Source organism: Gopherus evgoodei, chromosome 17 (assembly GCF_007399415.2).
Source record: "Gopherus evgoodei ecotype Sinaloan lineage chromosome 17, rGopEvg1_v1.p, whole genome shotgun sequence".
Taxonomy (NCBI): domain Eukaryota; kingdom Metazoa; phylum Chordata; order Testudines; family Testudinidae; genus Gopherus; species Gopherus evgoodei.
In genome coordinates, this window is record NC_044338.1 from 17,667,757 (window position 1) to 17,693,653 (window position 25,897).

Sequence of the window (25,897 nt, forward strand, 5' to 3'; positions counted from 1 at the left end):
GTAATTAATGTGCTGAATATAATATACCAGACCTAATCTAAATAGCACAGAATGGGTTCTTATGGGTGGGTTCAATAATTCAAGAACAGGTATCAAAGTAAATCAGTCTTAATATTCTCTAGTTGTCATAACAAGCTTTTCCCAGTGGGATTCTTTCCACAACTGGGCAAGTGAGAGATGACTTCTTTCCAGAGAAACAGTGCTCTTCCTTTCACTTGTAAGATGCACGCAAACGTCATTTCAAATCTTTCTAGCTCTGTCTACAGACTGGAGTAAGCAAGTTTTGGAATCCATGTAAATGCATGCTTTTTTTTTTTCTGTAAAGCTTTTTCAACCTTTTTGGTGACCTGTGACCAATACAGTTGTTCTCTTAAGGCAGAAACACGTTGGGGTCAGTTTGTATAAGCTGTTAGGTTCTTGTCCAGTAGAGCTCTAACAATAGAATTTTATAGCTATGCCAATTTACACCAGCTGGGGATCTGGCCCAATATGTTTATACTTTCATAGAATCATAGAATATCGGGGTTGGAAGGGACCTCAGGAGGTCATCTAGTCCAACCCCCTGCTCAAAGCAGGACCAATCCCCAACTAAGTAAAAAAAAACAAAAAAATGAACAATTTGATCACAAGAGGATGAAATAATATAATATATAAAAAGGCATTCCCATGGGCTCCAAAATTTGTCAATGCCAAGGGGTCTGCATCTAGATGACTGATTAATTTCTTTATGTTCATCAGCCACATAGGCTTCAGAGAAGTTAAATTTGAGATTAGCTAGTCAAAACCCGAAGTACAAGCCCCTAAAAGTCCTGACTTAGGTTACAACTAGCAAGAAACACCACTGATTTAAGACAGACTTCGTTATTGTGATTAGAAGCAGCTCTATTCACCACCTGGAAGTGGTCCACGGGCCTCAGTATGAAAACCACATCTCAAATGGTAGAATTGCAACCATAGCTTAGAAACAGATTTTAGTTGAACCTAAAATAGCAGCCAGCTTAGATGACAACTGTGTTACTAGCAGGATATCTTGATCTGATAGCTATAGAAGAAAAATTTAAATATAGATTTTATTTTTGTACTCCCTATATGAAAATCTCAGATTGTTTGATGACACTAAGGATTTGCAGGATAGAACCCAGTTTGATCCCTGGCAAGAGAACACTTTTAGAAGTTGAAAGTTTCCTTTTAGTCTTTTGTAAACAAATTAATCTATCCTGCTGTTAAATCCTTCAATTATAAGAGTTTTAAAAAAACAATTTACTTGTAGCTATTTACACTCCGCTGACGTTTTACATTTCTCTACTGAACAATGCAACTCAAAATGTTTCCCTTTGCTTTTGTGAGGGTTGTTTTTTTTGGCAGCAATATAATGTTTGGGTTTCAAACACTGCTAGGCAATGTTTTATTAAAAAAACAAACAATCTTTTTAATTAAAAATAAGTGTGTGGAAACATGGCTATAGATCTTTTACAATGTTAAAAAAGCTTGTATTTATAAAATAATTGAGCCCCATATGATTTAGCACATCCTTCTAGGGCAAAAGGAATATTTTATACACTTTTAGAATAATTTGCACACCACCAACCTTAATAAAAGGAATTGGCTTATACACAGAGAGGTCAAGTGGACATTTAATTATCTGCTTCTTAGTTAGGAGAGGCAGTTACAAAAGGGGTCATATTTAATAGGCTCCTGGCAATAGCTTGCTTCTAGGACAGCTGAAGAGTGTCCGTCTTCCAGGATTTGCCTAATAGGTGATAATGGTGTGGGAACTGATTGATGGAAGATATAGCTCACAGTTCCATTGCGAGTAGATGACTGGGCTGCTGCAATCATCTGTCTTGTGGTGCAACGGAATGCAACAAGCCACAGAAGCATTCTTTACACACAAGTAGTCTCAAGAAGCCAGTCTGCCATCAGTAGTTAATGATCAAAGTTTTTTTACTTTAAAAGAACCAATAGGCTTTTTCAAACAGGAAAGCCCTTACCTGTATGTCTGTAACAGGCAATAGGGTACCATTTCAGTTCCTCTTTTCCTGCAGTCATTCTTCAGTACCAAGATGATCCCCAGGCTCTACCCTTTCCCAATATGCCCTCCTAAAAGGAAATTAAGAGATGACCCTCCCAACCCTTCCCCAACTTTTCCCATGAGACAGGGCTGTTCCTTCCATTGCCTGAAGTTATCTCTCAGGGAGACAGACACTTTTAGGGCCTATGGCTGTTTTTTTCCTGACAGAAAAGTCAGGTAATGTTGGGGGGGGGGTGATACCTGTGGCTTAATTGCTTTTAATGCTATTAAGCCGTTAGAAATAATACATCAAATACGTTCTTAATGCTAATTTTCCATGTAAGCAATTGCTGTAGCTGCCACAAACACGATTGCAGATGCGACAATAGGTGTCCATGAGATTAACTCTGTGTGATGTCCATGCTTGTGAAAAAGGTTAAGAGCTCCTGAGAGAAGCCTCCCACCACCTATGAATTGGGAGTTTATTGTCCTTGTTTTACAAATAGGGAAATTGAAGGAGCAGAGGGGTTAAGTGACATTCCCAAAGTGCTACCATGAATCAGTCAGTGCCAGAGCTGGAAATAGAACCCAGGTGTCTGTGCTCCTAGACCCATGCTGCAAGAACTCCACCACACACTATAGTGTGTACCTGACTTTTTCAGTTGGACTAATGTGTATTCTGAGCACAAGTCCTGCTGTTCAGAATAGCACTTTGAATGATGAAGTTAATGTTGTCAACCTTTTCCTAGCATTTTACGTAGTGAGAACACCAGAAGCCAGCAAATGGAATGCTGCAGCATGCCCATGCATGAGAAGAACGCTACACCATATTGCATCATAATAGTTCCCGAGGAAGAGCTCTGATGGCCCCAGTTACATTATTCTCTCATAAACTGTGGAAATTAAATAAGGGAAGAAAAACTATATTGTTAAGGATTTAAACTGACAAATACAAAACTGTGACAAGCCAAATATTCCATCATTTTATCACGTTATTCTTTTAGCCTCACCATGTGTTTGTAGGTCAAATAAATGAGGCTTCATGCTTCTTGTTCGTGTACATAATGATGTAGACTACCAGATTGCTATCCCTAAGGGCTCACAGTCTAAAAACCCATCTATTATTTATATTGTAAATAGAATCATAAATGTGTGTGGTATTTTACAGACACATTAAAGACCCAAAGAATTTAAAAGCTGATCCTTCAAAGGGATCCACAGGGATGGACCCTTATACCCAATGCAGATTTCCCCCTTGATTACAAGAGAACTCTATGCAGGCATAAGTGTGTGCCCATGTATATCCCTTTCCAGGATATGGACTTAGCTTACACTTTCTAGGAAAAGTGGTAAATATATGTTATTGGTGGATGGAGAATGAAGGGCAAGAGCAGCAGCAGTAAGATCATGCAGGAGTTTTATTTGGTGATGCAGTTGCTATGTGACAAAGGTAAAGAATAATTTTCTTCTAACGCTGAACAATCTTTTGTAATCAGTAGGTGAATATTTTCCTTTGGCTGATTACAAAAGAACTTATTTGTCTGGGGAGATATTCAACAATTCTTGGTGTATATGAAAACAAATTAAATAGTCTGTGGATGTCAAAATACCATCCAAGTCTCTTGATGCCCTCTACTGGCCAAAATGCTGTGTACATGAAAGAACAGGTGTAGTGGTTTGTTGTGCTCCTAGTTCTGCAGGATAGGCAAAAGGGTACTATCCCGGTTTGTCCTGCTCTTCAATGACTAGATACCATTATAATTACACGTTACTGGTCTAATGTGACACTAGCCACTTATTAAATCCACGTTCCATTGATTCACACCACATATCGGATAAACTGGAGTTTAGAACATGGCAATTTAGCAGGGAAAAGTCCAGAAAGGACATGATGATTTTGAAAGAGTGTATAGTATTCTGTTGAAATAAGAACAGGAGTATTTGTGGCACCTTAGAGACTAACAAATTTATTTGAGCATAAGCTTTGGTGGGCTACAGCCCACTTCATCAGATGCAGACTGCAGCATATAGTAAACAGATACATATACACATACAGAGAACGTGAAAAGGTGGGAGTTGTCCTACCAGCTCTAAGAGGCTAATTAATTAAGAGAAAAAACTTTTTAGTGATAATCAAGATAGCCCACTACACACAGTTTGACAAGAGGTGTGAGAATACTTAACATGAGGAAATAGATTCAGTGTGTGTAGTGGCTCAGCCAGTCTCTATTCAAGCCTAAATTGATGGTGTCTAATTTGCATATTAATTCAAGTTCAGCAGTTTCTCATTGGAGTCTGTTTTTGAAGCTTTTCTGTTTCAAAATTGCCACCTTTAAGTCTGTTACTGAGTGGCCAGAGAGGTTGAAGTGTTCTCCTACTGGTTTTTGAATGTTATGATTCCTGACGTCAGATTTGTGGCCATTTATTCTTTTCCCTAGAGACTGTCCGGTCTGGCCAATGTACATGGCATAGGGGCATTGCTGGCACATGATGGCATATATCACATTGGTAGATGTGCAGGTGAATGAGCCCGATGGCGTGGTTGATGTGATTAGGTCCTATGATGGTGTCACTTGAATAGATATGTGGACAGAGTTAGCAACAGGCTTTGTTGCAAGGACAGGTTCCTGGGTTAATGTTTTTGTTCAGCGGTGGTTGCTGGTATTTGCTTCAGGTTGAGGGGCTGTCTGTAAGCGAGGACAGGTCTGTCTCCCAAGAGCTGTGAGAGTGAGGGATCATCTTTCAGGATAGGTTGTAGATCTTTGACGATGCGCTAGAGAGGTTTTAGTTGGTGCTTGTCTCTGTCTGAGGGATTGGAGCAAATGAGGTTGTATCTTAAGAGGTTGGCTGTAGACAATGGATCGTGTGGTGTGTCCTGGATGGAAGCTGGAGGCATGTAGTAAGTATAGCAGTCAGTAAGTTTCCGGTATAAGGTGGTATTTATGTGACCATCGCTTATTAGCACAGTGATGTCCAGGAAATGGACCGCATGTGTGGATTGGTCTAGGCTGAGGTTGATGGTGGGATGGAAATTGTTGAAATCATGGTGGAAAAGAGGCCCTTGAGGAATTCCACCCGTGAATTATTAATGTACAAAAGAAATACAATTTGTCTGTAGTGTAATAGCACACAAAACCTCTCTCTATGCAAGGAACTACATCAACCCAATTTCATTAATAACAAAAATAAAGCTGTAAGCTTTGATACGTTTGGTGAGCGTATAATGGTCCTCAGTACTTTGCATATTCATGCCAACATGTACAACACTCCTGCATACTGTGCCTGTTGTAGTCTGAGTCACATTGCCTATTACAACTGATACAAAGTAGTGAAGTATTTCAAATGTATCTTTATTGCAGAGAAAGATAAAATATATACAGTCTGCATAAGGGTACATGTAGAAATGTATCTCCTGCAAACTTCCCAAAAGCTTTAACATTCTGGCTGGGTTTTTTAACATTGTTTCACTTAAAAGAAGAGAACATTCTATATATAACCTGATAAAATAGATGGACAACAAACTTCTCAGGTCTATCTGACGACACAACTTTATATTAGTAAGGAGTTTGGATGACCCAGTAAACCAACCACCTTTAGCAGGGTTAAACCCAATTATTTATTTGTTTTTAAATCTATTTGAATGTGTTTGTGCCCAAAATTCAAACTACCCATTGTTCGTGGTTAAAATCATAGTAAAGTGCAGTTAGAGTGTTTTGCTGTTCTTATCCAGCTTGGAGAATATGTATTTGGTGAATAGATTTTAAACCCACCATTATAGAGTACCTATAAAAGGTACTCATTTTATCCCATGCCAGTCTCTATCCTCAGCACTATTCATCATTATATTACTCAAAACATCATCCTTGTTTTTTAAAAAGTAATCCCTTCATAGTCCATGGGATATTTAAGGAAGGATCCACTCCTTGGGGAAATGCTGATATCACTAGCAATGAATGATAAACACCATCAGTCTCATTTGAGGTGGGGATGTGTCTTCACCTACCACTCCCTGTCCCCTCATGGACATTTTTTATTTCTTACTATAAAAAATCAACATAATTGTTGATTATGCTATAGCTACTGTTTTATGGACCTATTTAAATAAGCACACAGTAGATTTGTAAGGCTCATAAAGGAGCTTTTAACTGTACCCTGAAGAAAAGATGGTATCTGTATTCTTCATCTCCTGCCTTGCCAAATGTCTGTATCACTGTACTCTTACTATTGACATCCACGTTTACTTAATTTTACATTTAAATTACCAATTTAATTTTTTTGTCCTGCTGTAGATTCCAATTAACATTCACTGTTGTTCAGAATGCAAACTAAACTCCCTTGTGGCTGTCTGACAAAACAATATCCACAGATTTGTTATAGTAATATTGCAGAAAAAAATTGCATTAGCAATGTCAATTTTTGAATGAGATTTTTCTAGTGCCGTAACAGAAAAATATATCACACTATCTTATGAGTTACTGGAATGTTTATTTACTAGTTTTAGCTGCAGCCATACAGTACACAGAAGCTTCCTACATGTCAGAATGAGTGGTGGGGAAATGAATACTTAGATTTTACTGATCAAAAAATGCAGAAAAATGAACATTGTTTTAAGTGATACATACAAAATGAGTCTCTAAATAAGATACTTTAGAATGATTTCCATTAGAAAATCTTTAGGTATTATTTAATGCATGTTAGTTCACACAAAGACTAGTGTTAAACATTAAAAGTTAACGTCTTTGGCGAAATTTTCATATGTGGACACTGACTTTGGGTGCCCAAGATGAGTCACAAAATGTCACACTGGGCTCACAAAATCAGTGGACACTTCAAATTTGTTGACCTGTTCTTTGAGCATACTGAGCTGATCCAGAAGTCTTCAGGTATTTGACAAATTTCATAGAATAGCATAGAATATTTTATAGTATAGTTTCAGAATGCATTGAAAAAATATATTTTGTCACCTTATGTACAATTATTAAGTAGCTCTCAAGTTATAAGAAGTTAAACATCATTCAAGCAAGTATCTTTTAAAAAGTAAGGAAGTTTTGCCCCTGTAAAAGTTAAGCTTCTTTTTACTATACTAATATGCAAATAAGGGCTGATCCAAAAGGCACTGAAGTCAATGAAAAGATTCACATTTTCTTTGATGGATTGTGGAACAAGTCCATATAAAGTAAGCTTAATTCAAGGACCTCAAAGGACTTCGCAAATATTAATCAGTCCACATAACACGCATGGTAAGGTAGGTGGGTATACCCATTGTATAGCTATGCAAACTAAGTTTTGCTTTTAGCAAGAGTCACACAATGTATAATGCTGTGCTGACACTACAATAAATACTATGGTGCAAGAAAACTTTCAAAGCAGTCCAGAGTCTGAGTTATTCCGCTGCAGCTCATATCTGTCTCTTATCACACACAGCACTGTACAACGTGCGCTTCCTGCTCAAAGCAAAACTAACTCTATCCATTTGCAAAATTGGTATAATCACCTACTGTACATAGGTTTGTGACTACTGATTAGTATTTGTGAAATATTTCCACTAGAAACAGGAAAGATCCAGGCCCTCTGTCCTGTCTTTGTTAACTCCTTCAGAATATCAACCACTTTTTTTTTTATTTTTTAAATATTGAAAGTAACAACTAACCCCTCCGTTTTAGGAACCACTCACTATTGTCTAGATTAATTCCAACTCCAACATTTATTAAATGTATTTCTCCTCAAGGCCTAAGTTTTACTATGATGTCACATTCTTACATTTCTAAATGGAATATTTCAATACTGACAAGTCTTGACTTCCAAAAAATAGTTTAAGATTACGATGCTTCTAACCTATTGTACATTAAAGAAAAAGCTTCCGCTCTACTAAAGTTGCTTAAATGAACTAGTGCAGAGAATTGAAGTCTTCATTACAATGCACTTCTTTTGCGTCTGCACTTCTACCATTCAGACAATTCATTTAGACATTCTTAGGGGGGTATGGTTATTTACTTAAGGAAATGTCTATGCAGCATTTATAGAATTCAGGAGGGGAAAATGACGGTTTGCCAGAGTATTGCACTCACCAGCTTTCAGTCAAAAACTGGTATGGCAAGGAAGAGGGGGCAACCCCCCCCCCAACTTTATATACAAATGCTTCTGGAGAGATCCCCAAAAAATGTATTGTACTGTCTTATTGGTTTCTCTGCTGCCCTTTCAGTACTTCCTTTACACTACATCGAGTTTACTTTTTTGCAATCTTTTGTTTTTCTTTTCAACTTCCTTTAGTATATCTTGCAGTTTCTTAGAAGTTTGCGTCAAGAATGCAAAGCTTTCCTTTAAATTGCTAGTCCCGTGCTCTCTGCATATGGTCTCAAGCCCATCAAACCACTGGAGGGTCTTCTCAAGTTCTGCCTGAACCATTTTCTGTTCTTCTAATTCTGCTAAAAGGGCCTGTCCAGCAGACACTTCAACCTTGTATTGTTTCTGTAGTTGATCAATTTCACCTTGCAGAGTTTGAAACTGTTCCTTACTGTAGGGATACTGCTCGTGGACCTTGTCTTCAGGAAGTAAAACATTTTTAGGGATGTTTAACACTAACTGCAAAAGCATTTGTTCCATTTTGCTGAAGAGGTGATCAAAGCGCTCCTTCATGAAGAGAAGAAATTTCTCTGTGCTCTTACGGATTTGGAATGGACTGATCTTAGAGTCAGGAAAGCCTTCTAGTTTCTTCAGAATGACTCTCTCCACAACCAGCATCATTTCAAACAGGTAGTCTTGAAATGCAATGTAGACCCTAAGCATACATGTCTGAGGGGTAAAACCAAAGAACTGGGCTTCATATGCCATAGGATTCACTGACATCTTGGCTAAAAGAAGTCAACCATAGACAATGTGGAAATCTGTAAAGGAAAAAAGGAACATAAGTACAAATCTGTATTTTGGAAAGGGTGAGTTGTATTAGCAGTCTATTACAGCATTAATCTTACTTATGAAGAGCAGAGTTCAAGTTTGAATTTAGGAGAATTTAAAGAATATGGTTCTTAATCTAGTCCTTTCTCTGCCCACCAGGACATAGTTTGCCAGTCTTTGACTCAGAGGAAACTACATCCTATTCAATTACCAGTGTTAACCATGACTAGAACCTTACATTAAAATCTAAATTCTATTGTCATTAGGTCCAAGGAGGAATTCTGTAGAATGTAAATGGAACCTTCTTTTATAGTGTTTGAATGCACAAGTGATGCATTGTGTCAACAGTTGTAACTATTACATTGTGTTATAAATATGTCATATCTTAACTATTTGGAAAAGCCCTGCAGACATAATTATCAATACAACTGTCACACTGTGTATAAAAGCAGCTTCCCTGTCACACTGGAGGTGAAGGCTCTGTGCTGAAGGTATTCCAACAGAAGTCTTCTCCGGCATTTGTGCTGACATGGTAGGACCAAAGACCCCAATTAGTCCATTATAATAGGATGAGCTCCCCCTTTAAGCAGTTTACCAGCCTTTATCCCATTAACAGTCACAGACCCCTACTGTGTACGAGCCTTTTCAGATCAGACCAAGGGCCAGGCTGACACCTTGGGAAGGTTTTAAATGACTGACATTGGTCATAATTAAGGGGGAAGGGAGATTCCCGCTGGATAATTAGCCACAGCATTAGGCTCCCAGAAAATTCAATGCAGGGTGAAAACAGATAACAGCAGGCAGCTCGCAGTGGGAGCTTTTCCTCAGCAGATCTCAAAGCGCCTCACAAAACAGGTGAGAGCTTGAGCCCCATTGTACCGATGGGGAAACTGAGGCACAGGAAAGGGCAATGACTTGCCCTAGATCCCCCAGCAGGCACAGCGCCACCCCGCACCCTGGGGCTCTATCCCCGTGGCCCTCCCGCTGCCCAGGCCCCATGGGTGGGGGCTGCTTGGGCCCTCAGGCCCCAGCTTCCCTTTTGGCGCGGTAGGAACCGTCGCCTGGGCCCGGGCTCCCGAGGCCTTTGGGACGGGGGCGCTACCGTCCCCGGCTCCCAAGTGCGAGGGGGCCGCAGGCGTAGGGACCCTGCCCGCGGCCTCTCACCGGGCGCACGGCGGCTACAGAGCGAGCCTGGACCCCGCGACCCCAGCCCCCGCTTCCCGCCCCCGGACAGAGCCCCACCACTCAGCGCCTCCCGCGCGCTCAGCGCCCACCTCCCAAACCAATCGGAGCGCCGCCTGGGGCGGGGAGAAAATACCCCGCCCAATCACAAAGCACGTCTGACAAGGGACGTCAGAGCGCCCGGGAAGAAGCGCTTTCCCCCCTTCAAACCGCTGAGATAAAAGAAAGCGAAGGATTGGCCGGCTTCGGATGCCGGAGGCAGCGTTGATTGGCTGTGTAGCGCGCCGGGGGGGGCAGGAAATGAGGCGCCGGTAGCGCGGACGGAAGCGGAAGCGGAGCTTTAAGATGGCGTACCAGACCTTCCGGCAGGAGTACCTGCAGGTGCCGCCCGTTACCCGGGCCTACACCACCGCCTGCTTCCTCACCACCGCCGCCGTGGTGAGCCAGGAGGGGGCGGGGTGGGCCTCAGGGCAGGGCCGGCGGCCTCGTTCTCTCCCTTCGTTGTGTCTGAGCTGGGGCGCCCGCCCGCGCTTGGGGGGGAGGGACGGACGGACGAGGGCTACGGCCTGGTTCTGAGGCGTGGCCGAGCGGAGCCAGCGCCAGGCTCGGTTCCGGTTTGGTCTCCGAGTCCAGCCTCGCTCTCCCCTCCCCCCTCCGCGTTCTGCTGGTTCTGAATCCCTGCGGCTGGGTTCGGCCTATTGCAGAGACGCCGGACAGCGATCCTGGTTGAAACGGCCCTGCAGACTGGGGGTTAAGTTACAGGCTTGATTGGGCTCTGATGCTTCTGTCGCTCCCTTATCCTGTAGGACCAGGGCGCTCCCCTTTCCCAGACTGTTGTACCCCTTTCCATACTCTGACTTATCTTGTGTACCTCTAAGATGCTCCTCACCTAATAACTTCTTGCGCACAAAATCAGACATACAAATACAAAAATGTCACAGCACACTACTACAGAAAAATTGCTGACTTTCTCACGTTGTTTGTATGAAATTTACTTTGTACTACTTCTCTAGTGCTTTTTCTGTAGCCTTATATAGTTGTAAAACTAGGCAAATATCTAGATGAGTCGATGTACCCCCTGGAAGATCTCAGCATACCCTTAGTTGAGGATCATTTCTGTAGGACCCTCTGGAGGTGTACACATAGCCTGTGCTGAATGCAGAGACAAAATCCAAACCCACCGGCACTTGAAATGGGTGAGGGTAGCAAGACAATTAACTGTTGCACCACAGATAAGGACAGGAACTGAAAAGGAATCAGGTTTCCACATGAGATGCTATGTGTGTGTTTTTGGGGAGAAGGGGAAGGTTGGACAGTTCTCCAAGACACATCCTCTGGTAGCTATATTACAGAGCCGCTGTATTCTGAGGTGTAGGGTGTTTCACCATCGTGCCTCTGCAGAATCATTAAGCACCCAGCCCAATGGTGTCCCATTCCTAGGCAGGCTTTTGCTAGACTTACTAAATTTCTTATTAATGAGGCCAGTAGAGAAGTGTGGAAAATATGGCAGAGCCCTTTCATAAAGTGATGGTTATAGTAATTACAGCTACTAAAGTAATGGCCAAGCAAATACATGGAAAATTGGTTGCTAGTGTTTCCCACATTCAAGTGACTGGGCACAAGCAATCTAAGAACACACTCATTTAAGATGAATGTGTCAGTTTAAAAAATGTAATGTAATATAATAGTTTTTGAAGCCATTTGAGTTCTTGGGGTATGTAAAAGTAGATACATTCATGGAGAATAGGTCCATCAATGGCTATTAGCCAAGACGGCAGGGATGGCATCCCTAGCCTCTGTTTGCTAGAAGCTGGGAATGGGCAATGGGATGGATCACTTGATGATGACCTGTTCTGTTCATTCCCTCTGGGGCACCTGGTGTTGGCCACTGTTGGAAGACAGGAGACTGGGCTAGATGGACCCTTGGCCTGGCCCAGTATGGCCATTCTTATGTTCTAGACACATATGCATAATGTGCAACATAAACATTCCATTGGTAGCACCATACATGTATGTTGGATGTGGTCTTTGAAGAAGTTTTTGTGTCCTGGGAATGCTGTGAAACCTCTTTTATTTTGAAAGGAATGTAGAGAAGGAAAGACTTTGCCAAGAAATTTGTCTGAAAACTCAGTGTTTTTGGGTGAATCTAGGGTGAGCTTCCAGTAGTTATTTCTCAGATTCAAGAGGGGAATATGCTTTTATGTGGTGGAAAAAAATATTAGATGATGACATTCCTTAAAGCAGAAAGATCATTCATTTTTGCCTTATATAATGAATAATGATATAGTCATAGTAGTGGTCAGAGGCCCCATCAAGACTATTCTGTTTCATGGCTCTACAGAGCCCTACATGTGAAATGAAACTTTTACAGATGTAAAATGAGCCAAATCCAGATCTCTGGACCATTTTGTGCTTTACAAATATGAAATGGAAGATAGCCACTAAACCAAAGAGCTTGAAATCTAAACAGGACTAAGATGTAATAAGTAGGCATGGGACAAAATGGGGGAGGCAGAGGAGGAGGGCAAGCATGACTGTAAAAGGAACATAAGGTTGAATATGTTGGCTGAATTTAGGCTTTGCACATAATTTTTAAAATAAGAGAACATGAGATATTAATGTACCACTGACAGGTTATTTGTATCTCTAAAGTAAATGAAGTGGACTTTAATGGATTGATCTTGTCACATATTTTCTCTTGTATTTCAGCAACTAGAACTAATCACACCATTTCAACTGTATTTTAACCCCGAATTAATATTTAAACACTTTCAAGTAAGTATTTTTTCTAAATATTAAATGTTGTCATCCCTGTAAGAAAATGATTAAACTTGCAACACTTGTTTTCACAACTTCACATTGAGAATATTGGAATATCTTTTTTTTCCCCGGAAGGTTTCTAATAACATTCAAGTGATGGTAAGTAGCAGTAAAAACTCATTGCTTTGATAGGTCACATTGTTCAAACATCAGGGGGTAGCCATGTTAGTCTGGATCTGTAAAAGCAGCAAAGAATCCTGTGGCACCTTATAGACTAACAGACGTTTTGGAGCATGAGCTTTCGTGGGTGAATATCCTGAGGAAGTGGGTATTCACCCACGAAAGCTCATGCTCCAAAACGTCTGTTAGTCTATAAGGTGCCACAGGATTCTTTGCTGCTTTTATTGTTCAAACAGTAGCTCAAAAACTGTATTGGCTTGCACACACATTTGTGGAGCTATCTTTTACTCCTGAGGGCATTCTGTGTCAAAAAAAATTAAAATTCTGTGCACAATATTTTAAAATTCTGCAAATTTTATTGGTCAAATAAATATGGAGGCTCCAGCATGGCACTAGCGAGCACAGGCCATTGAGTTGCACAGAGGTGGGAGATGACACTGCAGCTCCCCGCCGGGACATGGACTCAGCAGTGAGGTTGCATCCAACCCAGACACAGCACAAGGACCCGACCTGCCCCCAGAAACACCCCAGGGCCCTGCTCCTCTGTGTGAGCAGGAAGGTTTAGCAAGGCAGGATCCAAGTATAGGGGGATCTGGATGTGGGTTGAGAGAGTTCTGTGTGGGGCAATCTGGGTGCGGGCAGCTCAGTGGGAGATTTGGGTGTGGAGGGGATCTGGATGCACGGGGGCCTGTTGGGGGACTCTTCAGGGGGGTCCAGATGAAGGTGGTTGGGGGTCAGCAGTGGGGGTTCTGTGGGTGGGGGGAATAGAGCTTGGCAGGGTGTCTAGGTGTGGGGGGCTCAGTGGGGGGGTTCAGATGCTGGGGGAGTGGGGCTGAGTAGGGTGGAAATTCAGGTGTAGGTGGTTGGGGCTCAGTGGGGTGAAGATCCTGGTGCATATGGTTCATCTCGGTGGTCCAAGTGCAGTGGGAGTGGGGCTCATCGGGGGGGCGGGGTTCTGAGTTCAGGGGCGTGAGGTTTGGCAGAGGGGTCTGGATGCATTAGGGTTGCGTTGAGGGGGAGCAGCTCCCTGTACAGGAGTACCTCCCCCTGCAGCTGAGGGGCAATGGATGCAGGAACTGTGTGTGTGAGGAGTTTGCAGAGCTTCTTACAGCCAGGGGAGAAATCTAGGGGTGGGTCTGACCCAGCTTGATGCTGTGTCAGAGAAGAGGAAGTCCTGTCTTCAGGGCTGGTGCTTGCACCCTCCCTCCCCTGTGCCCCTGCCCTGAGGTGCCCCCCCCATGGCAGCTCCCCATCCCCCCCACTCTGAGGCAACCCCCGCCCCAGCTCACCCCTGCTCTGCCTCCTTCCCGAGCATGCCATGGCTGCTTCACTTGTGCCTCCCAGGCTTGCAGCACCAATCAGCTTAGGCACCGCAAGCCTGGGAGGTGGGAGAAGTGAAGCAGCCAGGGCATGCTGGGGGAGGAGGCAGGGCAGGGGTGCCGAAAGAGCTACGCCTCCTATCAAACTAAAGATTCTTCTGAAAGATTGTTTCAAGGGGCAAAGATGTATCTGACTGATTCAGCTCAACTGTTAACACAGTAACAAAGCCAAAATATTGCTTACAATGAAAGCTTGTTGGTTCTGAAATACAGCTGACAAGATGTCCTTACTCCTTTTCATACTGACCTCTGACAGATAGAATTCAAAAAAATTAATCTGACCACATGTTTTACTTAGGGTAATGAAACATTGCTTTAGCTTTCCTAAAGATGAACTAATCTTGCTTCAGTCCAAGTCTATATTTCATTGTGGAGAGGAATTTTGATATGGTAGAATTGAAGATGCATCACTCACTTAGCCTGCAAACCCTGTAATACAAAATTTGTCATACAAAATTTAGGGTTTCAATTTTCTTCTCTGCAAAAAATTAAAAGGAAGTGCTGTCATGAAGTCTTATAAGACCAAGAGTTTGCTATTTTTACAAAATATGTTACCTTATATTCACTAATACTATATACTATTAAGTATTGCATAGAATTAAAACTAAACTGCCAGGATGAACAAAATATTTGTTATACTTTGTTTTTAAATATGCCTTTGATTACCTGGAAAATTTGAGTATAGCAATGTATTCCCAAGTCATGAATGCAAAGTAGTACGGTTTACTGAATTTTAGAGTCTCAGACTATTGAAAAAGATCATTAAATTGGCTTATTACAATGTTCAAAAACCATTTTCATGAAGTTCTTTTAGCTTGTGTGGATTAAACAGAAACTTTTCTGTATTCTCTGTGTAGAGAATTTAAATACTTGAGATGGGCACCATTTATATTTAAGTTGTCTTAATCTGCTTTCCTCTTATTCTGACAGGTATGGCGGTTGATTACAAACTACTTATTTTTTGGGCCAGTTGGATTTAATTTTTTATTTAATATGATTTTTTTGTATCCTTTATAAAAAGTGTATCTCACCTCTTTAGAATGCAAAACGGTGTGTCAGTGTTACTGTATAAGGGTCCAGTTCTGCACCACTTTGTGACTTAGTGGGAGTCCTGCGCCACTGACTTCAGTGGAGCCAGGATTTCATCCTAAATACCTAATTCAGTAATTCTTTTTCCGTGAGCTTTCATTGTTTCCATCTTGATTTTGGAATGCACACTACTAGGAGTGAGAATTCATTCTGTAGTACCAGACTTTTCTGCTAAATAGCCAGTAAGACTGCTAATTGAGCAGGTATTTTTTCTGTGGTGTGAATACTTGTCCACTAACTCAGAACTGGACTGAGACTATCAAATTTACTTCATGTAAGTTCAATACTTGCTTTATAATCTACTATAAAAATCCTTCAATTGTGAAAGATGTTTATGAATTCTCTATATAAAACCTATGTGAATGTATGTAAACAGCTATTTTTTTTCTTACTCTTTCTGCTGAATGTGATTAGTATCAGACTTTCCTGACCTACTCCTTCAGATATCGTTACTGCCGAATGCTTGAGGAAGGGTCTTTCCGAGGTCGGACGGCAGACTTTGTATTTATGTTCCTTTTTGGTGGACTTTTAATGACTGTATCCTTTTTTACTGTTTTAATACAGCTACGATTAACACGGAGGACACAAACCCTGTGCTTTGAAAGTCAATGAATAGAGAAATACTTTGTGTAATGAGGTCTGAATGACTCTATTTTAAGTGGGCTTCAAAACTTTCCAGATCTTGTGGTTACTATTAAATGTGGAATTGATCTTTTGCACTTAAATATTTGAGTTAAGGCTATAAAGATGAGCTCCTAGATTGAAAGATGCTATTTAACTGTACAAGTATTATCATGAGGATTGAAGGAAATGTTATTGTCCAGGTGAATTACCCCCCTTCTCCTCCCCCACACTATCTGGATGCTGTGTGTAAAATAGCTTCTGTAATAACAAACCCCTCATAGTGTATTTGCAGCATGGAGTATTTAAGGGGGATTAAACTATAGGTGTCTTGTTTGACTGAGGAAATATTTGTTTGTTTGGAAAACCATAGACTCAAAGGTCAGGTGTATCTATTTTTGTTGATGCCATGATTGGCATTTTTTTTTCTGAAGCCCATAGGTTCCCGTCTCCCCCATATTCATATTTCAGTTTTCTTCAAGTTGGTCATGTGCACTGATATTTTCTTTAACTGTTTGTGCCAGCTTTTTGGCTTGTTTGTGAACTTGGTTTTCCTGGGTCAGGCCTTTACTATAATGCTCGTGTATGTGTGGAGCCGCAGGAATCCCTACGTCCGTATGAACTTTTTTGGTCTTCTCATCTTCCAGGCCCCATTTCTGCCCTGGGTCCTCATGGGCTTTTCATTGCTATTGGGGAACTCCATCATTGTGGATCTTTTGGGTAAGAAGCTATGAAAAATGAAATCCTTAGACTTTTTGGCCACTCTGTCATAAACTACTGGTAAGTAAAGTCTCTTTTCCCCTTACTTAGTACCTCTTCCTGCAAAGAGAAAGGGGTTATCAAGGCATGTTGGCTATTTATGCTTTGATGCACTACTAGACAGGTAAGTAGATATCCATAAGCTTCCAATGACAGGGTTGATTATGGTTTCAGGATTAGCCTGGATGGTTTAGGTGATGGATCTCTTATCTTTTCTCTCTCATGAGCAGTTCCCCCTTTGTGCTGCTTCCTCTGAGAGTCACTTCTTCTAATCAGGTGTGCGTTTTGGGAATCTTTAGTTTCCACACACATCAATAATCCTTTGCACTGGCCCCACTGGTATTTCAAAAGAAAGTGCTGTGACTGCCAGGACAAGGATTTTCGGAATTATCTGAGATCCAGAAGTGCTCACTGCACACAGCTGAGCAGAAATTGGGCCACCCTTTTAGAGAAGAAACTGGATTGGGGAAATCTTCAGAGCTGGAGTGATGGTCTGGGATTGGCTTATTGCACGAGTGATTGTATCAGAGCCAATACTCTTCCTGGTATCTGATTGGTCTTACTGTATAACCCTGTTCCAAAGGCCACCTCCACCTGTCTTGCTCAGTTTATCTTGGTACACATCTGACAGGTATTTGTAACTTTGATATTTCAACTTTTAAAAAAAAAAGACTTGTTTTCCGAAGTGCTTTGAACAACTTATTGTCTGATGCATTCTATAGTTCTTTTGGAAGAGGAAACAGTCCTCCACATTAAAGACTTCTGAAAAAGTTTTCGTTCTGAAATGGGACCTTAGCTGAATAGTGAGTTTTATACTCTGAGGGATTAAGGTGACAAACCTTTAGCTAAAGGAGTCAGCTCATTCAATTGGTAGTATGTCTATTAACCTCTTCCATATAGGGAAAAAAAATTAAAAGCAGCAAGGAGGCACATGATTATTTTTTGTTTTGACCTAATTGTTTACATGCTCTGATGTACAGAGTACTGTGTTCTACCAGTTTTCATTGTTCTTGTATGTGGTGGCATACTCTGTGTTGTAACGTCTCCAAGTAATGCAGTATTTTGCTTCTGCATTACCTGGAGAGAGCCAGATATCCATGGCTGACTATGGAGATGAGACTTAATTGTGTAAGGCAGCTTGCATTTTGACTTTTTTGTCAGTACAAATGAAACCATACCACTAAAGTGTTTAGACAGTTGTGACAGACTTTGCTTGTATTTATAGGACTCGCTATGCTATAGATCTCTTCTAGTATGGCACTTAATTCTAGTAAGTATGTACCATGCTACTTCAGTTCCTTTTAACATCATGCTATTTACAAAGGGTATCAAAACACACAACTTGTCTTTTTTTAATTTCATGAAAAATCTAGTGAAACATTTAAACGTGGTATAATGGCAATATTGAAAGTCACCAATTCAATTCAGCTTTCTTTTTCATTGATTCTAGGGATCGCAGTTGGACACATATATTTTTTCTTAGAGGATATCTTTCCTAATCAGCCTGGTGGTGGACGGCTTCTGAAAACACCATCTATTTTGTAAGTGTTACTTTCTAATTTGGAGCACATAGACAAATGTGTTTGTACACAATTTTTTTTTAAATCAAATACAAGTAAATTTGGAAATTTTGATATAAATGGCACTGAGTTAATCATACTGTTCCATTTGCTGTAGTTGTCACATGGATGGTACAGTTGCCAGAGGGGGAGAGGATCCAGGAGACACTCTTAAGACATGGTCTAACTTCTGAAAAGGTCCAGGAACTCCTATGCTAACTAAAATCCATAATATAGTTTGTCTATTGGTGGCACCAAATATATCTGAATCTGTTAAAAGAAACCCATTTTAGGACAAAGTGTCAGTATGAGTTCAGAGTGCAAAATTCGCAAAATGAGTGAGAAGCTTAATGTGGCTAATATTTTACACTTGGTTAGCTACTCCCTTCCCTCCCCACCATCCAAAAGGATCACAGAACACATAATAGACTATGTTCTGTTCACACAGTGCCATTCATATTCTTTCGTCTCTTGGGCAGAGAATAGCAACAACTGGAATGCTGCACACTAGAATGGATATGGGGAACTTTCCTGAAGGACAGGATAAACCTCTTGAAACTTTTGTGTAGAGCAGACAAGACCTCAGTTTTTAAGACCGCAAACTGTCTGGCATTCTTGCCTTCAGAATGATGTGTAGTGCTGAGTTGATCCTTGTCTAGATTTGATTTCTAAACCTGATATTTTAAACAAATTGACTGGCATAGCTGTTGAGAATAAGTGTCCCATGTGGTTACTCTTCTGGAATAAAAGTGATTTTTATTCTGGACTAATTATTTTGCTTTGGAATAAAATCATTCCAGGGTAGAGTGCTAACACACAGGAGTTATTGCAGAATAACTAAATTATACTGGAATAACTATAATAGAATAGTTATTCTGCAATAGCTATAGCTATGCTGGTCAATTCCCCTTGTATAGATGGGGTCTAAGCTATCCGCCATTGAGGGGTTCCCTTTGGCTCACCTGGTAGAGTGGATGCCTGTGGACCAAGTGGGGGACAGTTCTTGTTCTATGATTTCATCCAAAGGGCTTCACTTGATCTTAAGTGAATCAGTCTAGTGTCTGATCACCAATATTTTGGGACTACTTGAGTCACTTTGTTCAGAAGACTGGTTATGAATTCTGTCATGTCCTAAATTTGTGAATGTTCAGACATAGCAATCTTCTTAAATGTGTCTGCAGTAGACTTGTCTTCAACTCGGTATTTTCCATCCTCCCTTTTGAAAATATTTCTGAGTGTCCTGTCACTCCTTTTGTGAACATAACATCATATACTTTCTTTAGCTATTTTAGTGTCAGCCAGGATTTGCCTTACATAACATCACAAAGTTTTATACTACTGCCAAAGACTGAAAGCTATATTTACTGTCCCTTTCTTTGCTCAAGTTTTGATCTTGGGTATAATTTTTTATATCCAGTCTAATTCCTTATGTTTGTAAATTATTTTTTTGGGCACTTGGTAAACAGATACTCCCAGAGGTGAAATCTCTCAAACTGGTTTGATTGGCAGCATAATCTACAGGATTAAGTATGATTTTGGGAACTGGGAAATCCTGAATTGTAATTCTGACTCAGCTACAGACTTGTCTGTTGATTTTTAACAAGTCAACCTCTCTGTACCTTAGCCTTTCAACTGTGAAATGGAGACGCTTGCCTATCACCGATATATTATGAAGATCAGCTAACGTTTGCACAGCTCTCCATAGATGTGAAGAGATATTTAGTACTATACTGACCTATTATTTCTTCTCTGAATACTGTTCTTTAAACATTAGCTGTAAGAAATTCATCCTTACATCTTTTAATAATGCTAATTGGAAGCCGTAACTATTCTATCCCATCATTCTTAACTGCTTCATTTATATGCACAACTTCTCTGCTTCCAAATAGTCTCTAGTGCCACCCTACAATAATTTAATTCTAAATAATAATAGACATGTATGGCTGGAAGAGATCTCAAGAGGTCCTCTAGTCCATCCATCTGAACTGATGCAGGACCAGATATACCTAGGCCATCTCTGACAGGTATTTGTGTAACCTGTTCTTAAAAACCTCCAGTGATGGGGATTCTACAGCTTCCCTTGGTAACCTATTCCATTATTTAACTGTTTTACTAGTTAAAAGGTTTTTCCTGATATCGAACCTAAATCTCCCTTGCTGCAGATTAAGCCCATTACTTCTTGTCGTACCTTCCGTGACTGTGGAGGACAATTAATCATCCTATTCATAACAGACCTTGACATATTTGAAGACTGTTACCAGGCCCTCCATCATCTTTTCTGAAGATTAAACATGCCCAGTTCTTTAACCTTTCCTCGTATGTCAGGTTTTCTTAACCTTTTATCATTTTTATTGTTCTTCTCTTGACTTTCTCCAATTTGTCCACATCTTTCTTAAAATGTGGTGCCCAGAACTGGACACAATACTCCAGCTGAGGCCTCGCCAGTGCTGAGTAGAGTGGAACAATTACTTCCCGTGTCTTACATATGACACTCCCGTTAATATGCCCCAGAATTATATTAGATTTTTTGCAACTGCATCACTTTGGCTTAGTTCAATTTGTGATCCACTATAACCCCTAGATTTTTTTTTTTAGCAGTACCGGCTGCCTAGTCTCCTGTTTCCTGCTTTGTATTCAAAGAAGGAAATTAGGTTAGTCTGGCATGATTTGTTCTTGACAAATTCATCTTGCCTATTGCTTATCATTTATTCATGTTTCAGATGAACCCATGAAATTGAAATCTCCTCATTCTCTATGTTTTTGTCTGACTTTCTGTGTTTGTATACCTCTCCCAAAGGACTTCCTCTGACTGTAGGATGTTGATAAATTGTATAGTTAATTGTTTGGCTCGTTATGAAATATATTCAAGAGACCAAATAAACCTATATCAATCAGATTTATTGCCATAATCCCATAATATAGTAAAGGAAAAAGGTTCAATAGAATACCAATATCTGGGAAGCCATCTCATGCAGCATTGTTACATTCAGCTTACACAGAAGATGTGCTTCCAAAGTTACACTCCTAAAGCTATATTTTTATACCCGCCTGTTGATAAGTAATAGGTATTGAGTACATAATCTGAAACTAGATTTAACCAATCATCTTTCTTTGTCTTTTTCTGGTAACATGGTGTGCCCCTTATCTTTGTTCTGAACATGTGCATGCCACATACCAAGGGGTGTGAAGGCACCTAGGTCGGTACCAGGGTAGAACAATCATATATCTTGTCCTTTTCCTTTGGGGCATTCCAATAATGGCTTGTAAGAATAACTCCCTACCTCTTTCTATGGTAACACACTCATATGTCCTGATACTGACATTTTTCCTATATACTTAAACCAAAACTTACTTCAGTCTCTCCATGTTCTCCTTCTTTTCCTCCATGTCCTCTTGTTTCATTGCTCAGTACTGTTCACTCATCTGTTTCCATGCAGCTGACTGATGTGAAGACTCCTTTTCTTTGACTGCCACTTTCTGTTCACTAGTTGAAAATTTCCCCCTCAGACCAGCAAGTACAGTATGCCCCTTTGTGCTTAGCTGTAGCTTAGATGAATTTGGAGCCCATTTTTGCTCTTGTTCCCTGAGCAGCCTGTATTTGGCTTAGAGGAGGGTGCCTCTGCAATTTGAATCTGCTTTTAAGATTTCTGTACAAAGTTTCTCCTTACCTGTCTTGAGTCTTGTTGTTTCAACCACTGAGCATGTCAGTTTCAGATTCATGCATATATCTTCACTTCAAATTCCTTCAATCCAGTTGTGCTGTTCATATAATTTTCAGTAGAGCGAATTAACTGTGGCTTTGGTTCACTTGATCAGCATGAAACTATGTGTCAAGGAAGATAGTTTTTAAATGACAAGAAATTCATAATTAGCTATTACTTCAAGAGACTCTCTGCTGTATTTCACATAGGAGCACAAGAGGTTGACATGAATGTGGCTTTTTTTTCTGGTAGCCACCTCAGAACCAGGGAACAACCGTGGTTCTTAAAATATGGTGTTCATGTAGATCCCCCTCTAAGTGCACATGTGTGAAATTAGAATATTTTGAATAGCAGTATCTATGGGCTACTGTTTATGCCATGCATGTCCTTTTGTCCACACTGAAAGGAGCCACAAACATCCTTCAGTTTCATTGCCAAGTCAGAATCCTAGATAAAGAGAACGGCAAATAAACAGGGTTGCAGGGTGGGGTGTGGAATCCATATGGGCAACAACAGTAACTAAGAACTATAGTTGCTAAAGGTAAGTAACCACTCCATTTTGATAGTAATGTAATGATAATGATAAAATTGTTAGTTGACCAAACTAAAATGTGTGGAAGACTGAGATGTTTTTATCTCAGAAGTATAAAGAGCCACTATAGAATATCAGGGGTGGAAGGGACCTCAGGAGATCTAGTCCAATCCCTTGCTCAAAGCAGAACAAATCCCCAGACAATTTTTTTTTTTTAACCCCAATTCCCTAAATGGCCTTCTGAAGGACTGAACTCTCAACCCTGGGTTTAGTAGCAGGCCAATGCTCAAACCACTGAGCTATCCATCCCTTCCCCATACATAAACCTGTTCCCTTGACAACTGATTTAACACATGGCATAGAGCGAGCTAAGAGTTCACATCTTTCAGTTGTTGGGGCAATAGCATATTGTAATAGTGAATCATGTATGGAAATCAGACTTGAAAGTCAGACTCTTTCCTCCAGTCGACATGCCTACCGCTCCCTCCCTCACAAATATTCATCCTCCATCTTTTCATTGACAGCATAGCACCCATGCTGACTAGCATGTTAAATAATTTAACTGTACTCAAACCTTCTTAGTTTGTTGTTTGCCTAGCTTAATACTTGCTTTTCATCCTATCCAGCATGGAAACCAGCAAGCAACCTTAGAGCTTCAAGTGGATTCCAGGCACCAATCAAAAAGAAGGCATGTTGGGATTGCTTTAAAAGCTTTCTGCCTGGTGACCTGAACCCTAGGGCTTGTCTACACTTGAAATCTTAGGTCAGCTTACAACCACTGCAGTAATTATTCTGGTGGTTCATGTCCACACTACCCTCCTTCTGTAGGTGATGCGTGTCCTCATGAGGAACATTTCCACCGACATAAGAGGGCAATATGGAGGGCTGAGAGCCTGGGCTGTCAGCTCCACATGCAGCTTCCCGCTGGGAGCCCAGCTCCTCCTCCCCACTCCTTGGGCTCTTGACTCCCCGCCGCTATGAGCCTGGCTGCCCCCCTTAGCTCCCCAGGCTCCCAGCAGGGAGTTCTGCCATCCCGGTGCGGGAGCCAGGAGCCGCAGGGCAGCCAGTGGGGGCGGAGAAATTGACAAGAATGACAGCCAGCAGCCCATTATAGTAATACAGTGTCTCCTGGGACACTGCATCACCCTAACTGCACTGACATAAGCCCTTCACCTCTCCTAGAGGTGGAGTTATGTCAGTGTACTTGGGTACTTACATAGGTGGGAGCAAGGCTGTAGTGTGTACACTGACATAATTAGGTTGACGTAAACTGCCTTGCATCAACCTAACTCATAGACTCATAGACTCTAGGACTGGAAGGGACCTCGAGAGGTCATTACTCTGTAATGTAGACCAAGCCTTAGACTTATTAGTCAGAAAATTTTACATTTTCTCTTTATAGGATTCTTGCCAAAAGGGTGATATGGCTCAGTGACTAGAATTGCCGTGGCTTAACTGTGCTGTTAACTAGGTTACAAAACTATATTTATAGAGGCTGCTACTGAAGGTTTTTCAGGTAAATCAAGGACTTGACTAATTATTCCAGCCTCATTGGTGGTCTTCAAAATACTTCACCCAATATCTTGGTCCCACCTAGTCTGTAGCATGTTCCTGTAAATTGGTTTAAATTGGGTTGTGTCTCCACCGGCTAAGAAAACTGTTAATGCTGTTTTTTTAAGTACATTTAAATATATTTTGCTAGAGATGTGCTAATGTGTCTTCTGTAGCTGCTGTAGACAAGGCTACCGATTCAACTTCACTGACCCTGTTGTCAGGCGTAAGGCATATTTGAACTTGAATCCTATATGATTGAGTCCTATATGGTCTTCTTATTTAAACTTTTAATTCTGAAGGGCTTGCATCATAGGATCTGCCCCATATGAACTGACTGGATCTCAACTAGAGGGCAAATGTGACTTGGATTTAAGTGATTGACACTATTGCATACTGTATCTTGTAATGAGAATGTTACATTGACTGCTTGCCTCAAATGTGAACTGTGTATTTACATATAACTTCTGCTTTACAGGAAAGCAATCTTCGATACACCAGAAGATGATCCCAATTACAATCCGCTGCCCGAAGAGCGACCAGGAGGATTTGCATGGGGTGAAGGTCAGCGCCTGGGAGGCTAATAAATGGCTGTGCCAATACCCAGACGTAACTGGAAGGAACTAAATTGAAGTACCATATTGGGAATTCTTTCTCCTTGTTGCAGAAAGGACACTTTACAGCTTTATGGTTCTGAATACAAGAAGCACTTTATGATATGGCAGTCTAACTAATCCAAGACATTTCCAGGAGACTACTAGTGTCTCTCTACACCAGGGGTTTTGTTGTATCGGTACTGAAAGCATAATCTAGTGGAGCCAAAAAAACAACCAACCAACCCAACTGGAAACCATTTTCTGTTAACTTCAGTTAACAAAACTATGCATACTCATTTAAAAATGTTTCTAAGGCATTTTTTCCAAGTTATTTGATACAGGAAACTGTATGGGAAACTTTGAGGGACAAAATAAAACTTTGGCTTTAACTTTTTTCTCAGTGGATAAAAATCAGACATGTGAGATCTTTTAAAGTGATTCCCTGTTCTCATTGTTGAAGGCTGGTATGAAGCAAAATACACTAAATTTCCAAGCCTGTTTTCTTTTGAGTCAGACAGGATTTTAATTTTGGATGGTGCAAATTTTACCTTGCTCATTCTATGAAAGTAGACTGCTGTAGTTCCAGTATGAGCCCTATTATGAACCTAGCTTGCAGACTTGAGAACACATCTTGATCCAGATTATTTTGAACTACATATGGCCAGGTATGAATCTCACTGACATGCTTATACATGCGGTAGCAAATGCAATATGCATGTATAGTTATGAAAAATCTAACTCTTTTTTTTCCCAAAGTGGTCAGCAAATTATTAAGAATGCTGTGAAAGATTTTCCCAGATAATTTAGACTAGTAGCTCCTAGACTGGGATATGCATAGCTCTGAGATAGTGAGTGAATAAAATAAAATGTCTTATGACTGCTTGTTACCTTCTTGCAAAATCTGTTGATTTGAGGAAGATGATAGAAAAGAAGACAAGGCTAGAGAAAGTTTAACAGATGCTTGCTGCAAACATGAAAGCTCCCTGATGTGTATTTTGGTGTTAATAAAAGGTTCCAGTGATAGCCCTGGAGACATGGCAAAAATGCTAGGTTTCCTCACCAACATGCCTCAGCCATGACCTG

The 25,897-nt window shown here is 40.8% G+C and overlaps 2 protein-coding genes across 7 annotated transcripts; one reads left to right on the forward strand and one right to left on the reverse strand.

The window, feature by feature from the left end:
- Positions 1-5,340: 5,340 nt before the first annotated feature.
- MIS12 (MIS12 kinetochore complex component) lies at positions 5,341-10,260 on the reverse strand. 5 transcript variants are annotated; one of them, XM_030536829.1, is made up of 3 exons: positions 10,070-10,142; positions 9,363-9,429; positions 5,341-8,895 (listed from the first exon to the last, which is right to left on the reverse strand). In XM_030536829.1, the coding sequence occupies exon 3, from the start codon at positions 8,855-8,857 to the stop codon at positions 8,222-8,224; it is 636 nt and encodes a 211-aa protein (XP_030392689.1). In that variant the 5' UTR covers positions 8,858-8,895; positions 9,363-9,429; positions 10,070-10,142; the 3' UTR covers positions 5,341-8,221. The 5 variants fall into 5 exon arrangements, with proteins under 5 accessions (XP_030392689.1, XP_030392691.1, XP_030392688.1 ...); XM_030536831.1 differs by lacking the exons at positions 9,363-9,429; positions 10,070-10,142 and adding an exon at positions 10,180-10,260; XM_030536828.1 differs by lacking the exon at positions 9,363-9,429 and having other exon boundaries at positions 10,070-10,156.
- Positions 10,261-10,400: 140 nt separating this feature from the next.
- On the forward strand, positions 10,401-25,219 carry DERL2 (derlin 2). Of its 2 annotated transcripts, XM_030536341.1 has the most exons (8): positions 10,401-10,525; positions 12,797-12,862; positions 15,337-15,410; positions 15,939-16,032; positions 16,641-16,836; positions 16,927-16,999; positions 18,326-18,416; positions 24,697-24,785. In XM_030536341.1, the coding sequence occupies exons 1-7, from the start codon at positions 10,433-10,435 to the stop codon at positions 18,372-18,374; spliced, it is 645 nt and encodes a 214-aa protein (XP_030392201.1). In that variant the 5' UTR covers positions 10,401-10,432; the 3' UTR covers positions 18,375-18,416; positions 24,697-24,785. The 2 variants fall into 2 exon arrangements, with proteins under 2 accessions (XP_030392201.1, XP_030392200.1); XM_030536340.1 differs by lacking the exon at positions 16,927-16,999 and having other exon boundaries at positions 24,697-25,219.
- The last annotated feature ends 678 nt before the right edge of the window (positions 25,220-25,897 follow it).

What these genes read in the sequence shown, in the direction of transcription:
- MIS12 (XM_030536831.1), bottom strand. Translation starts at nt 8,857, where the DNA reads ATGTCAGTGAATCCTATGGCATATGAAGCCCAGTTCTTTGGTTTTACC.
- DERL2 (XM_030536340.1), top strand. Translation starts at nt 10,433, where the DNA reads ATGGCGTACCAGACCTTCCGGCAGGAGTACCTGCAGGTGCCGCCCGTT. An exon ending in TCCTCACCACCGCCGCCGTG is followed by an intron (nt 10,526 to 12,796) that starts GTGAGCCAGGAG and finishes CTTGTATTTCAG; the next exon opens with CAACTAGAACTAATCACACC. An exon ending in TTGGTGGACTTTTAATGACT is followed by an intron (nt 16,033 to 16,640) that starts GTATCCTTTTTT and finishes TGTTTGTGCCAG; the next exon opens with CTTTTTGGCTTGTTTGTGAA.